This window comes from Rattus rattus, chromosome 14 (genome assembly GCF_011064425.1).
Source record: "Rattus rattus isolate New Zealand chromosome 14, Rrattus_CSIRO_v1, whole genome shotgun sequence".
NCBI lineage: Eukaryota > Metazoa > Chordata > Mammalia > Rodentia > Muridae > Rattus > Rattus rattus.
Genome location: NC_046167.1, coordinates 9404712 through 9420986, shown reverse-complemented (window position 1 = coordinate 9420986; position 16275 = coordinate 9404712). Strand labels below are relative to the sequence as shown.

The window sequence follows — 16275 nt, the reverse complement described above, 5'->3', positions numbered from 1 at the left end:
CTTAGTGTAGAGAGCCACAGAGATGGTTGGAAGGAGAGTGTGCAGATAGGAAAACTCCGGGCCTATACTGGGGGTGGGGGCAGGGATGAGGCAGGCAAGAGACAGGGTAACTCTGCTCATTGGCTGTAGAAAAGGTAGAGGGGCAGCATTGACCTCCGTTCAGCAGTGTATGGAGATGGGGAGGAAGGAAGAAAAGGAACCATTCCTCTGGGCTCTTGTCTTTCTGACCAGGTCTCATCAAAATGTAACTCCTGTCTCCTCCTCTACACTGTTCTCTCCCTCTTCATCCTTCTGTGCTAAAGAGTGAGCGCCTGTGTGTATACACACTAATCAATGCTCTCCCACGAAACTAGACCCCCAGCCCCCGTGCATACTTACTTCAGTGAATGGCAATGGTGATTCAATCAGAACTTTTAAATTATTTGGGCTGAGCCAGACGCCACCTGTTAACACGAGGTCTTGAAAGTCAAAGCACTAGCAGAGTCCCTTCAAACTATGCATACGTGCTGCATGCTGTGCTCCCAGCAATTGGGTAGTGAGGCAGGAAAAGAGGCAACATAGAGTCAACCCAGAGTACATACTGAAACAACAAAATAAAGTCACCCTAAATGGTGTTTATCAAACCCCTCCCCTCAAGGCTCAGGGGTCCGAGCCAAAGAAGCATAAAAGTTCTAGGGGCCAGAGATGGCCGATGACTCCAAGGAAACAGCTTCTTCTAAACACAACAAGGATGATGCCTTTATGAATCCACAGAGACTGTGACAACGTGCGTGAGACCTGCACAGGTGCAAACCAGACAAAATCCCCAAACTGGGAAGGGAAGGTAGGCACCGAGCACCACCCTTAACTGAAAACTTTTTGCAATGCTTACTCTTGGCCAAAAGCAAGATGTTTTCTCCAGAGGGGCGCCATTGATTACATCAACCACAGCTGAGGGCAGGCCCCATGCCTAGGAGTAACCACCCAACACTGAACCGACTCTGTGTGTGTGTGTGTGTGTGTGTGTGTGTGTGTGTGTGTGTGTGTGTGTGTGTGAAATTTTCGTTCTGTTATTATTTTGTCTTATTGTGGTTGTTTGTTTTTTATTTAGTTTTGGTTCTCAGTTTTTAATTTTTATTTTTTTTGGGTGGGGAGGGGAAGAGGAGATGGGGGAAGAGAAAGAATATAATAAAAATATAATGTATGGAAAATAATAACTAAAAACCATAGAGCATATATGGACTCATTGATTCAAATAGAGAGAGACATAATTTGCCACCTGTAACCCTTTAACCCTGTCCCCTAAACCACCTATGTACGGTTAGGGTTAGAGGGTTAGAGGGTTAGAGGGTTAGAGAGTTAGGGTTAGGGTTAGGGTTAGTGTACGGCTAGAGGGTTTAGAGTTAGGGTTTTTTAGGGCATTAGTGTTAGCATTTTTAGGATTAGGCTTAGAGGGTTAGGAAACAGGAAGTATAACAGGAACAAATACCAGCTTCAACTCTGAGAGGCCAGCTCCAAATTTCCAAAGAATTTAATTGCCTTCCAGACTTCCTTAGACTGTAGCTCATGCTACCTTAACTAAATTGGATGTAAAATATATTTACAGAAGCTGAGAAAAAAACAAAACAAGAAAGAGTTTGTCCTTACTCCACTGGCCCATCTAGTCGGGGAGTAGGAGAAAAGAGCAGTGGGGTCAGAAGAAAACGAGTGAGAAAAGAGGGAAGTGTGTGTGTGTGTGTGTGTGTGTGTGTGTGTGTGTGTGTGTGTGTGTAAAATCACAACACACTGTATTTATTAATCAACCCCTAAAGAAGAGAAAAAAGGACATTGGATATTTTTCTGAATATAATGACATTTTGAGTTCCCTTTGCTCCCTTTTAAGGAACAACTTATTAAACAATATGGGGTACATACAGTGCAAGCTAAGTTTCCACGATGTGTGGTTTGGTAATGTACTGGGGGCTCGGTGTGAGGAACACGATGTCCGGGGCCGTTCAAGAACGAGTCTGTTCACTTCCTTGCTTCCCTTTGCTACAGAGAAGGAAGTTTCTGAAAGCTGTATAGTTCTAGGATTTTTCTCCCCCTTTTCTGAAGAAATAAGTATTTATTTCCCAAACTGTGAGGGACAGACAGGAGGGTCAAATTTCTGATTTATACCTCTGATGAAGTACCAGCTGTCAGGATTAGGTCACAGAGACAGGTCCCAAAATGCTCTCAGCATGAGCCTTGTGCCAGAAGACAGAGGACATCACTGCTAACTAGCCTTGAGTTCAGGCTCCATTTTATGAGGTCAGCTGTGTGTGTGTGTGTGTGTGTGTGTGTGTGTGTGCACGTGTGTGCACGTACACAGTGTGTGTGCTTGTGTGTGTACATGTGTGCATGTGTGTGCACTCGTGTGTGTGCATGCGTGTGTACATATGTTTGTACACAATGTGTGTTGTACATAGTGTGTGTGCACAGTGTGTGTGCTTGTGTGTGTACACAGTGTGCATGTGTGTGCACTCGTGTGTGCGCGCATGCGTGTGTACATGTTTGTACACAATGTGTGTGTGTACATAGTGTGTGTGTGTGCGCACAGTGTGTGTTAGTGTGTTTGGGTGTGTGTTTGGGTGCACATGCATGTGTTTGAACATAGGTCTGGAGGTCAACGTTTCTGCTGTTCCTCAGGACTCCCATCTTGTATTTTGCGGCAGGATCACTTACTGGATTCGGGGCTTTCTAATTGGCCTAGACTTGCTTTTTGGGAAGTCCCAGGGATCTGCCTGCCTCTGCCTCCCAAGTATGGAGATTACACGCATGCAACGGCCCCTCCCCAGACGTTTATGTTGGTGTTGGGGGTCAAATTCACCTCCTAATGCCTGCAAAGCCAGGGCTACACCATCTGAAGCATCTCCACTGTCTCAGCTGTAGATGGTTTCAATAATGCATCACAAAATGGTCACCTTTCTCCTGCATGGGCAAAGGACCACGAACAAATTTAGTGTGCACAACAAGAATACTGACAGTTATAAGATGTTTGGGGAATAAGTGTTAAGATTTCCAGAGAGTCTTATGTGAATCAAGAGATAAAGAAAATTCAGTATGTGTTTCTTTACAATAAACAGCAAGCCTCATTTTTCACGGCTGTGTTAGCCAAGACAAGTTTGCACAGACCCAGGTTATTGAGGTTTCATGTCTGCATGTTCTTACCTTAGACAAGGAGGACTGTTTACATGTGTGCACATGTTTGCCCTCACTCACGTTGTGTGCAAATTGGTGGCGGGATTCTATCCCTGGGAATATTGCCTTTCTTAAGCTCCCACCAACGCTATTATTTCTCAGGGTGTGCCCAGCTTGGTTACTGGAATCTGAGTAAAGACTGCGTGCTATGAGTTTACACAGTGTTCTCTGAATAATACGTCACACTTTTACTCCCTAGCCCCATGACCCTCGATGCTACTCCTGTTTGGGAGGCCTCTGACATCCTTTGAATGACAGGTTCTGGGGGTGGAACCTTTTTTTTTCCTGCCTGGCTCCTATGCAAATGTTGAACTAGGCTGTCATTCTTCTCTGGGCCTATAGCCATACCACATCTTGTACTACCACAGAGCTACATAGGTTCTCTGGCCATAGCGACAGCTTTTCCAGATGTCCTCAAGGGCTTTCGAAGGGACAGTCTTACAGTCTACGTAAGGACAGGGCTAGGAGACAGTCTGAGTGGCTGAGCCTATGTAGGACTCAAAATCACTTCTTTCTGTAGGGCCAGAGGCATTGTTTTGGGACCATGTTTCCACGCTTTGGCTTGCTACCTTACCATAAGTTCTTTCTTCCCCAGAATGCCCATTGCTCCCTCGTGCTAACAGTCTCCTGGATCATAGATAATCCTCCCATCCTTCATTTACCATGTGTATTTCATGGTAAGGTAACTGGGTATTCGCTGCTGGGGTACCACAGTAAGAAGAGACTGAAGGCTTTGCTCATGGAGCTCATGGTCCAGGGGACTTGAGAAGATGCTAGGCTGCACCACTGAGTTTGTCCAATTAAAGCTGAGTTGGGTGCTCTGAAGGCTGCGGATAAGCTCACTTTCATGTGTGTCACTATCTGTCACCCAGCTTGAGCTCAACACCAACATTTCTAAATCTACTCTGTATCCCCCAGTTGTTTGTAACAGTACAGGAAAGACCGAAAGTGTTTCCCCTTCCAAGTTTAGAATTATCTGAGCCTTGGTATGTGCTTAAAACATTTGGTATGTTATTTTACATTTTATTATGCAAAGCATGTTTAGAAGTGTAGATGCTATAAACGTGTACTACTGTGATTGTTTTCTATTTACACACATAGTAAGGCAACCCTGTTCTCCAACCTGTGGGGGGTTGGGGGCAGAACTGCCTGCATGAGAAAGCTGGGGGCAGGGGGCACAGGAAGTTCTAACCAGTAAGCTTTCTCAACATTCAAAAATGGAATCCCTTCACCCACTGCAGCAGCAGTTTCAACAGCTCTGGTTCAGTGTTCGATCGATCTGTCGAGTAACGGCAGCAGAGAAAACAGCCTCTAAACCCCCAGCCATCTAGTCGGATTCTCAGATAAAAGTTCCATTAACAGCTTCCACTGCTTACAGCCCAGAGATGATACATGCTTTTCTTAGCAGATTCACGCGATGCTTAACAGGGAACTGAAACTGGATACCAGGGTTTCTGAGTTTTCTGAACAATAATGCATCGTCTCTTGAATGGAAGTTGGCACAGCTATTTCGTAGCTAGGAAATGCTCAAGCGCCCTTTCCGAAATGAGGACGGAGTGATTCACTGTCTTGAGTTTGCTCCTGCTTTTCTTCCTTGCCGTGTCTCTTATGTCTTTCTTTTTCTCCTCTTTCCCCTCATCCTTGTGGTGGAAACTGCATACGTTTTTGGGAACAGCCAATGTTATGCTGGTCAGTGTGTTTAATGAACTGCTCTCTGGTGTGGAACTCTTAAGTGAGAAAGCTGACTTCTAGCTGTGTGTGTGTGTGTGTGTGTGTGTGTGTGTGTGTGTGTGCTTGTGCATGTGTGAACATGTTCATATGTGTGTGTGCAATGTGTGATGGTACATGTGAAGGTCAGAAACTGATGCCAGGATGGCTAGCTCAGTCCTCAGTCATCTAACTTGTTTTGAGACAGGGTCTCTCTAAACCTGTAGCTTGTCAGTTTGCCTAGACTGGCTGGCCAGTGACCTCTCAAGATTGTCTTGTGTGGCTCCCCAGCACTATGATTACAGATGGGAGTGACCATGCCCATCTCTTACATGGGCGCTTGGGATCCGAACTCAGGTCCTCTTTCCTGCATTGCAAACACTTTGGCTAAGAGTCATCTCCCAGCCCCCGATTCATAGTCCTTGCCAGAGTCTGTGGTATAAGCGCTCCTAGAAAGAGCAATTCGCACAGCCAAGATGAATCTCTGACTAGCGATCCCAGAATTGGGAAGAGGTGCTCACTGTGAGCTGTAGCATGAGGGTATAAGGTCTCTCCACTGCAGATAGTAGTATTCCCAGAGCAGCATTCTTCTTTGTGGTGTGGATGGGCAAATATGAGGAGTCATTTCATGATCTTAAGACAGTAGTGTAACCCTATTTCTCAAACTCGGGGACTTTCCCCATGAATACCAAGCCACCCACGACCAAACAATAACAAGCCTCAGTTGTTCTTGCAGCTTTCTTCACCTTCTTGATTCTCTCTTCTTCTCTAATTAACTTAATTAATTATTTAATTAATTAAAGCCATGCCAGGTAGGAGCTACACTTCATCATTTATTAGTTCGGATTACTGTTTGCCTTTCCCACCCGAAGGAGTCTTGAGTGTCAACACCACTGTGACCACCATTTCCCCGAGTGCACACTCAAACGCATTGTCCGCTTTTCCTCTTGTCCTCTACAAGTAGCATGCTGACACACGCTTTGTGACTACCTGTTTTTTTTTTGAAAACAAAATATTAAAACAACAGCTAATTTTCTGTACTTCCCCACAATGTTCTGTCTGAATCATTAGCAATTAGTTTTCTTTAGAATATGGTACTCTCAGAGAAAATAGCTCAGAGACTGTTGGCCAAGACCAATTTTTTTCCCCTTGGGTAATTCTTCATGTCTAGAGAATTGAGATCACATTGTCTTTCTGTTGACCTCACTTGTCTTCCAAGTCCCAGTGCCTTTTATTCTTCTTTAAGTGGGGTCTTTCTCTTGTTCACTTTTGAAACAAAGTTTCTACTACTGATCTTAGAATAAAGTCTGAAACAGTTATCGTGGTCATAAAGGTCTCATTCAATCCATCTCTACCACAGACAGTGTTGTATACTGTATACTGGGGTATGGGGTCCAGGTTCTGTGAGTTCTGTAACCTTGGAAATAGGTTTTAATTTCTCTGTTCTTCAGTTTGCTCATCGTTTTAAGGAGAAAACAAGTGTTCATGTGGCTAGGATGTTTTAAATGACCCTCTAAGTATAAAGAACTTAGAATTGTGCCTAAGGCATAGAACAGTAAGTGCTAACTCGTCACTGCTTCTTCCCCTCTGCTTCCCAAGACTTTCAGCAACTCTTGCAATTCCTGAGGACAGAAGGATATTGATGTGTGTTACTCCCACTTCCTGTCAAGTTCCCTTTTCGTCTGTCATTTCTCAGATGAGCTCTTTTCGGCCCCCACTGTGGTAATTTGGAGACTTCAGGGTTGTGCATCATCACAGAATTTACAGAATTTAGAGTTGCCCCATCTCCCCTACCATCTACAGATTCACCAACATTGCATCAAGAGTGTTTGAAAGGTTTGGGAGGATGGCTCAGTGGGTGATATGCTTGCTGTTCGGGTATGAGGTCCTCAGGATACATATAAAAATCCAGGTGCTTGCAATTCCAGAGCTAAGGAAGTGGGAAGAAGAGTGTAGGGTTTGCTGGCCATTCTGTCTAGCTGAATCTGTTAGCTCCAGGGTCCGTGAAATATTCTACCTGCAAAGATGAGGTAGAGAACAAGTGGGGGGGATATCCAAAGTTAACTGGCCTTCACACACATGAACATGCCAGTGTACATACACAGGAACACATATCAAAAAGAATATGACTGAGAAAAATTACATCTGAACTGACTATGTGCTGACTTGTAGGGTGGGGGGGGGTCTGTGAAAGATATCCCAATTCCTGGTCAGGATAGGTCGAATCCCTAGGGACCCTAAAAGGGACAGCAGGAGATCAGGCCCTTCATAGCTACAGCCCCTCACAACCCCCTGAAGAGATCAGATCAGTCACATAGAACAACACCACAAGCCCCTCCTCCATAGGTGAGGATGTGACTAGAGGTTACATAGGCTCAAGACAGATCAGACCAGGACCACACCCCCAAATATGTAGATGATGTCTCCCCAAGCTCTTAGGTTAAACCAATAGGAAGCACCTGCTGTCAGACACTGACCCGTCCAAAAACTGTATTTAGGAATCATGTTCAGATTAAAGGTGTGCAGGCATTATTCCACCATCTGAGAGCTTCTGACATAAGAGCTGTAACACCGCCTCTTGGGGAAGAGATCTGCTCTCCCAAAATCACTGCCAGAAGCTCCTCCTGCACCCCTGCTGGCTAAGCTCTGCCTGAAACAGAGGCAGAGCAACACCAGTGGAGGCTGCAAAAAGCTGTTCCCCTCCCTGCCTGAGTTCCCTTCCCTTCTCCTGAACCCCCACACCTAGCTGGACCAGAGATCTCCATGGAAAACCTCTGGTACCGAGGCCCACAGAAGGCAGCATTGGTTACCTTGGAACTAGAGTCACAGGTGATTGTTCAGCCACCATGTAAGTGCTAGGAATAAAACCCCAGTCCTCTGAAAGAGTAGCCAGTGCTTCTAAGTGCTAAGTAGTCACTCTAGCCTTATGTCCAGTTTTCATGTGGGTTCTGGGGATTGAACTCAGGTCTTCATGCTTGCTTGCAAGCACTTTACTGACTGATCCCTCTCCCAAGCTGCTACAGCACATCATTTGCCAAACGCTTATCCACTTAAACACCATTTTTTTGTTGCTGAGATTTTATCAGCCTCATAAAGTTTATTAAGAAAATATTCTGAGAAGTCCTGTTACCCGGATAGACCAAAGGTAAAGGGAGTGTTCAGTGGGAAGATCCGAAAGTCAAAGAGACAAGGTCAATAAAAACTAGTTGGACTGAAAGTAAAAACATTGTGTGATAAGTTTTCAGTCATGACTAAGAAGCTTAGTTACTAAGATAAGACTATTTATAAACCTCAGTCATTTTTCCTATAGTTAATTATTTAAAAATTGTGTGGTTCAACTAAATATTTTTATAAGCTACAAAGATTATCTAAGTTTTTATTTTTATTTTGTTTGTGTGGGGGTTGTACTGGATGTGGTGTGTGTGTGTGTGTGTGTGTGTGTGTGTGTGTGTGTGCATGTAGAAGGCAGAGAACGACTTTAGGGGCTTTCCTCAATTGTTGTATGTAGCGGATGGTTCTGATGCTTTGATCAGGAATCTGCATGTGAACACTGAAGGTCCTGTTCCCCAATTTGTTCTTGAAAGATAAATAAAGATGACAGCGGCCAAGAAGCCGGGCAAAAGAGGTGGGGTTTCAAGTTTCCCACAAGCAGGCTAGCAGACACAGGAGAGGAGGAAAGAATCCACCATGCTTCAGAGGGCAAAAGAGCCACCAGCCATGAGAGACCTAGGGTAGAGTGGCCATTGGCCAGTTCCCTGATTGGCCTTGGTTAGTGTGTTTGGGGATGGGGTGGGGTTGTTAGAAATGCAACTAAGCTGTGGCTAGACAGTGCTGAGCTAGGACCTAAGGCAAATGAGCAACTGAGCTGAGGGCAGAGTTAGAGCTGTTGAGCTGGGAGTGAAGAGAAGGACGTGATAGCCAAGGACGGTATAGAAGAGCCCAGCCATTGGGCTAACACATAAAAAAAATCAACTAATGTGTGCAAGTCTTTCATCCCTGATCTAGAGAGAACCTGGGAGGGGCTGGTAGCATGGTCTGCCCAGAGCTTAAAGCAGGGTAGTAAGAACTACATGGTGCAGTTGTACTCCTTTCTTTCTTTCCTTTTTTGTTCATTATAAAATGTGATTATTCTTTTCTTTTCTTAAAAATAGATATTTTTATCACATAATATATCTTTATTTCAGTGCCACCCCCCTTCTATTCTTCATGGTTTATCCCATATCTTTCCTCCCATCCACATCCATTCCCTTTCTGTCTCTCATTAGAAAGCAAACAGACTTCTATTAGGGATAATAACTAATATACTAAATATAATTTAATATAATATCATATGATAAAAAACTAATACATTGGAATTGAATGAGAGAAACAAACAAAAGGGAAAGAGCTCAAGAATGTCAGAAACTATCTTGGAAAGGCAAAAGGCATGCAAATGACTTTTCTGGAGATGGCTCACTATTTTGCATGGCCTGAGATGGGTGAGCTCTGAGGCAAGTTTCCAGCAGACTTTATACCAGGATTGCTTTTTGCTACTGATATGCCTTTCCTGTCACTGTCACATAGCCTAACGATTCCTGGGCATCAACTCGCCCTATTGAGCAGATTTTCTAAAGATCAACATAAAAATGTACAATCATGTAGTAACACTGTGTAGAGAAATTGAAGATTTCATAATTCCTAATAATGATTTTTGAAATTCCTTAATTTATACATGTAATTTCTAGTCCTATAAAAGCTATAAATAGGACTCTGTAAACCTTCATGTGTCATGGGCTAATGGCACTAGGATAAGAAAGCAGGCTTGGAACAAATTTATGATTAGGAAAAAATTCCATCTAGGTTAGCTATGAGACCATTATCTGGTAACTGAAGGTCATAAACTGAGAATGGATAATTTATTGTAGGTGCATGGACAAAAAATAAAATATTGACTAGTTTATCTATACAAGACTTCAAAACTAATGAAACACAAGTCAGATGATTTGCCTCTTGACAAAACCATACCAAAAAATAATTTATGCCATAAGAATTATTATTTTAAACTTATAATGAACTTATAGAGCTAGTAACAGATAAAGAATGTTTAGTCAGTTACTAGTCTTAAATGCAAAGATTTCTGTTGCAACTCTTTGTGGCATAGACTTTATGCATGTCTTTATGACAAGAACTACTGTCTTGAACTTGCTAGCACTTACAGCATGTACTGAAGCTTGGAAAACCATGCAATCAGCTATCCTGAGAAAGTATAAGTCCTAAAGACCAAAAGTAAATGATGGTGCAACTTTCTTCAGCTTGACTCAGAATGTATGTTTTTCTTGCATGTGTGAATAAAGGTCGGATGGAACTTGCTCTATGGAGCTTTATTCTATCCATCAAATTTCTGTATGCATGTTTATGTATATATGTATGTATGTATGTATGTATGTATGTATGTATGCATGCATGCATGTATGTATGTTTACAAAACAAATGGAGCTTCTTTTTCTGTTTGATCCAGAGTGGTTTTAGCTCTGTGAGTATGTGTTAATGAACTCTGAAGCTCTTGCCTGATCAGCAAGGGGCTTGAGAGTAAAAGAACAAAGAGTAAACTAATTCCTTTCCTATACTCCTGCTGCTAAACAGGTGTTAATCACTAGAAGTCAGAGGCTTTTCACCACAAAATAGAAAAGAGTTAAGAAAGATGAATATTACCAAAAGTAAGCGACTTTTGCTCTAGGAAAACAAAGTTTTGTCCCTGCAAACCAGTGACACCCATGACTACCTTCAGAGGACTGGGGCAGTGGCTGGCTGGCAGTACAAGAGAAGACAAAAGACTCAGAATCAGAGACCCAGTCATTTACACTCAGGAATCCCATAAAAACACTAAAATTGGAAGCCATAATATATACCCAGAGGCCCTGGTGCAGACCTGTGCAGGCTCTGTGCTCAGTCTCTGTGAGTTCCTGAGAGCTTTAATAACATTAATTTAGAGGGCTTTGTTTTCTTGGTGTCCTTCCTCCTCTCTAGCTCTTACACTCCTTCAGCCTCATTGGTCATAGGCTCCCTTGAGTTCTGAGGGGAGGGATTTGAAAGAAACATCCCATTTAGGGCTGAGTGTTCCAAGGTCTCTCACTCTCTGCATATTGTCTGCCCGTGGGTCTCTGTATTTGTTCCCATCTGCTGCAGGTTGAAGCTTCTTTGATTACTGCTGAGCAAGTGTTTTGATGACCAAGAAACAGAGACTAGATAACCTAGAGACCTAGGGTAAAAATCAAATGCTACTGCTCTACAGGGGAGGGAAAAGTAATAATAAAATGACTCCTTGTGACATGCTCTACCATCATAGGTCAGTGCCTCCCACTTTCTTTCATGTTGTTGCTGTTGTTGTTGTTGTTGTTGTTGTTGTTTTGTTTTGTTTTGTTTTGTTTTATTTTCTAAGGAAAGGTCTCTCACTGATCCTGGAGCCCATTGGTTTGCTAAGGCTGCTGGTAATGAGTGTGAGAGCTCTTCTTCTCTATACCCTTCTGCACCCACCTCAGCACCTTGGTGTTGGCTTTCTGCTTCGGTTTTGGGGATCTATAAGAATATTCTAGAGTTTGTAACCCTGAGATACCTCTTTTCTCACAGTAGAAGCCACAATGGTCTGAATGGTTATCATTTCACTAACAATGCTAAAAGACACACTGTAAGTTATCATTGCGTTAAAATCCATAAGATCCTCTTTTTAAACTCCGATACTTACTTCTATACCTCACTTAGTGAATTCAGTAGAGTGCTGGAAGATAGTGCAGTTGGTAAAATGCTTGATGTGAAAGCATGCATTTGGTTTGACCCCAGAACTCACGTTTTAAAAGAATTTTGGATATAGACCGGTAGAGACAGGCAGATCCCAAGGGCTCATTTGCCCAGCATACTGATCAGTGTCGATCCTAGTGAGGAACCTTGTTTTCAAATACAAAGTGGACAGCTGCTGAGGAATGACACTCAAGGTTGACATCTGAATTCTACACGTACATACCATTGTTTAACAGTCTCCTTTGACATTAACAGAGCTTCCTGTAGGGAAGCTCTTGAAGCAGGATGGTTAAACAACTCCAAATAGCTTCAGGAAGTTCTTGAAACTGACCAAATTCACTAGGCTCCTCCCCGTCAGAGTAAGCCATAAAAGATGAGAGTCCCTCTCAGACTCAGGAAAACTGAGCCAAAGAGAATATTAAAACAAGCTGCAAGGAAGACTCGGGGAGGCCAGACCAGCTACCAGGAAGAAGCGAAAGCCAGAAAAGCTTTTCGGAAGATGTTTAGAGCAGCTAAACACCAGAAAACAAAACTGGAACCTGAAACTTGTTGAGCTGCTGGCAGGCTGAGCAGTTTACTCCAAGTTCCCAACTCCATGAGCTGTCACCCATGCTGGTATGGGTTGTGGTGATACAGCTGTCTTCGCTCCTGTAATTAACTCCTCACCCATGCTCTTACACTCCTATAAGTAAGCCCAGTTAAAGCATCTGACTCACCACGTTGGACTTTCTTGGTATCAGTACTTTGGTCACTACCTGGAGTGAATAGTTGCATCTCTCCCGCAAAAACGGTTTTTCCACACAACGCATGCGCTCATACCCATATGTAGACACATGAAAGAATTCAGGAGAAAATACATTTCTTAGAGTATGTCACGGCCTAGAGAACTCTCCATTGCTTTACTTAGTAGACAAAGTTATTTGTATGAAGAACTAATCTTGACTGTGAAAAAAGAAAGAGAAGTGGAAACAAGAGTAATTGTGTGTGTGTGTGTGTGTTTGTGTGAGTGTGTATGTGTGAGTGTGTATGTGTGTATGTATATGTATGTGTGTGTATGTGTATAGGTATAATGTATAATGTTTATGTATATATTATACAAAAGCAGAGGGGATTCTATCAGAGAGAATGAAGGGGATCAGCTAGAGAGGAGAAGAGAAGACAGAGAAGGCCAGGGAGTGTGTATGAATACAAGTGACATACATCAACAAAAAAAGAATAAAGGAAAAACTTAAAATCCTTTTTGCCAACTATAAGAATACCACACACAACACCAGCTTGACGAATGATTGCAAACTCAGCTTTGTTTCAGAGCCAGGAAATGACACCGGTAAGACGTAACACACTATGGTCACTGGAAGCTGTAATATCTTAGAAGAGCTGTTGGTCAGAGCTCCGAGTCATCAGCTAGGGCTCGGTTTTGAAAATATACGGAGTCAGCATATCTTCAGTAAAGTTGGGTCTTGGAACACCATGTGTCATACCAGCTCAACAGGGATGAGCTTAGATTTGGGGATGTAATCCTGACTTCCAAGTGTGATAAGCTAGAACTATGAAGCAGGGATCTCTCCCTCTCAGTGGGACAAAAGCAGGCTGAACAAGCAAGAAATATATGGGCCATTGGAGGAGGCCAGCAATGGGGCTACCAAGAACACAAATGCTGCCAGTTCAACAGCACACCCCAGGACTACCATTCTTTCCAAATTAGCGCTGCTTACACTTCCTCCTACGGGACTGTTCGTCATTTGTTCTATTCGGCCAGATGTGAGCTTAGAGACTTCTACCAAATGAACAATTAAAGGACATTATTTTGGTAACAGGTAGAGCTTCAAAAGGTAATCTTTGCCTGCCCTACTTCACCATTTACTTGTATTGATTTATTTCTACCTCTCACTCCCCCGATGTCTTGATGGCTCTCAAGGAGAGTATATGATACACCAGAGCAAATCAGTGGTGATCCATTTTCACATGATGTGTATTCTTCTTGCAAAGAGAGGAAGGCCATGAATTATATAAATAGAATGAAGAAAGGCCACAGGGAGGACTGGAGGGGAGGAAACTTGAAGCTCCAGGGAGGAGGCTGATACTAAAAGTCATAAATTAGAGTCCCCATTGCCCCTTCTGATCAAACAAATATTAGGATACCACATAAAGGCTGAGCATGGTCTAGACACTCATAATCCGAGCCCTCGGGAAGCTGAGGCCGCAGAATCACCATGAATTCAAGGGCAGTCTGCGTGGCAAAGCCTATCTAGCAAGGCTTTGTCTCAAAAAGTAAAAAGGCAACCAAATAAACGACGTCATTGCATGAGGCCTAAGCTAGACTTTAGAAAGTTATGAAGCAAGTCGGATGGAGGTAGACCTGACTGCTGCGACTCTGAGCCTCCCATCGTCAGAGCAGTAAGGATAAAATAATGGAGGATGATGGGACTTGAAACAGAAGGTACAGTGATCCCATGGGATTAGTTCCTGGGATGTCATGGGAGGCCAAATCCAAGGACGCTCTAGTTCATGAAAAAATGATGCAGCGTTTATAAATAAGCTATGCATATCCTCCTGTAGAGTTTAACTCTTCTCTATGCTGCTTATAAATACAATACGGCAAGAATGTTCTAATATATATATATAGATTGACTAGCCAGGGAGGGTTCCAGGGGAGCTTCTAGTGGTGATTTTGGGAGAGCAGATCTCTTCCCCAAGAGGCGGTAGTACAGCTCTTATGTCAGAAGCTCTCAGACGATGGAATAATCCCTGCACACCTTTAATCCTTCTGAACACGACTCTTAAATACAGTTTCTGGATGGATCAGTGTCAGACGGCAGGTACTTCCTATTGGTTTGCTTGAGAGCCTGGGAAGACCTCATCTACATATTTGGGGGTGTGGTCCTGTTTCTTAGTCTTATCTGTCTTGAGCCTGTGGTCACGTCTTCGCCTGCGGAGGAGGGGCTTGTGGTGTTGCCCTATGTGACTGATCTGTCTCAAACCTTTCTTCAGGGGGTTGTGAGGGGCTGTAGCTATGAAGGGCCTCATCTCCTGGGAGACTGGGAATGTTTCTGCTGTCCCTTCTAGGGTCCCCGGGGATTCAACCTATCTGGACCAGGAATCAGGGTACTCTTCACAGCCTGCCCTACACTCTTCTGGCCTGTTAGGATCAGAGACCCATGTGACAGAGCTATATATGCAGGCAAAAATGCTCATACAAATAAAATAAATCTCAAAAAATGAAGATAAAAGGTATTGGAGATTGTGGCAGGTCTGTCTGTCCATCCGTCTGTCCGTCTGTTCATCCATCCACCCACCTACCTAGTTACCTATCTATGCATCATGTATGTATCTATGTATCTATGTGTATGTATGTATCCATCTATCCATCCATTATCCATCCGTCCGTCTGTCCGTCCGTCCGTCCATCCGTCCATCCATCTGCCTGCTACATTGTCTGTTCTTTCAACGAGTCTATGTGTCTTAGATCAACCTTCATTTTGCCATCCTTCCTGCTTGCACATCCTCCTCCCACACTGGGATGATAGGATCGCCACTGAACTCAGTTTAGTAACGTGTAAATCAAACAACTTTAGATTAAAGAAACAGTTAATACCCAAATCAATCAATGTTTTGCAGGTTATGAAAACAATGACATCTGTGTGACCTCGTTGCAACAGATAAAAACGGTGACAGAACAGGTGGTTCGGAGTGACGAAAACCCTGCTTCTGCCCAGGCAGCCAAGCCCAATGTGATGCCCCAGCCCCGGAACCATGTGACTGTGCTGGCCGGACCCATGGAGCCCTCCTTTCAGTCTGGAATCCTGAGGACGATGTCTCAAAGAGATGTCCGGGCAGAGCTCTTCCTGCGAAGCTTTCTCATGTGGTCCGACACTGTTGAAATGGTGCGTGTGGCTGGGCACCCGGCGGTGTTCAAGTCAGGCTGGTTGTACCCCGTCTACATATTCAGTTTCATCTCTCTCCTGCGAATGGTCTTCACGCCTAAGAACCCTCTCCTCAGTTCCCTGGGGATCCTGATGCAAGATCTGCCCTTTATTTTTCTCAGACTCAGTTTAATCATTGCCCTGGGGACGATCACGCCAGTACTGGGCCTTTGTAAAAATGTCCTAGTGACTATGTCATATATTTACTTCAATTATGTCACCAAACTCAGGCCTTTCTCTGCCTTTGAAACCTCTCCATTTTAAACAGCAAACGTTAAGGTTGTAAGTCCTCCTGATTATGCTTGTGAACACATTTGTAAAGTTTGTCTGGATATAAACTTTTATGGTTTAACCATTTCCATCCTGTATGATAGCTTTTTAAAAAAGATATATATAAATGGTGCTACATTTTAAAAAAAATTACGTTTCTTCAGCTTGCCTCTTCCAGGCTTCCAGAAAGCTTAGTTGTTAAATTTAGACATGCAAATTCCACTTTAGGTGAAAAATCAGTCCTTAATGAAGCCTTTTTGAAATGGCGGGAGCTGTGAGCGGTAGCTTAAGGATGAGAATTTTATCTCCAGTCCATTACAGAACATTTTGTGGCTTAATTATTCAAAGTCAGTTTTAGAAAATAACTTGGGGGTTATTGAATATATTTTAGAGTTTGCCTGAA

The 16275-nt window shown here is 43.3% G+C and overlaps 1 protein-coding gene across 1 annotated transcript in view; it reads left to right on the top strand.

The window, feature by feature from the left end:
- Tmem236 (transmembrane protein 236) overlaps positions 1 to 15992 on the top strand; it is a 49211-nt gene extending 33219 nt beyond the window's left edge. Inside the window, exon 4 of the mRNA XM_032885058.1 lies at positions 15298 to 15992. Coding sequence (XP_032740949.1) covers positions 15298 to 15866 — 569 coding nt within the window. The 3' untranslated portion in view covers positions 15867 to 15992. The remainder of the gene's footprint in view (positions 1 to 15297) is intronic.
- Positions 15993 to 16275: the final 283 nt, after the last annotated feature.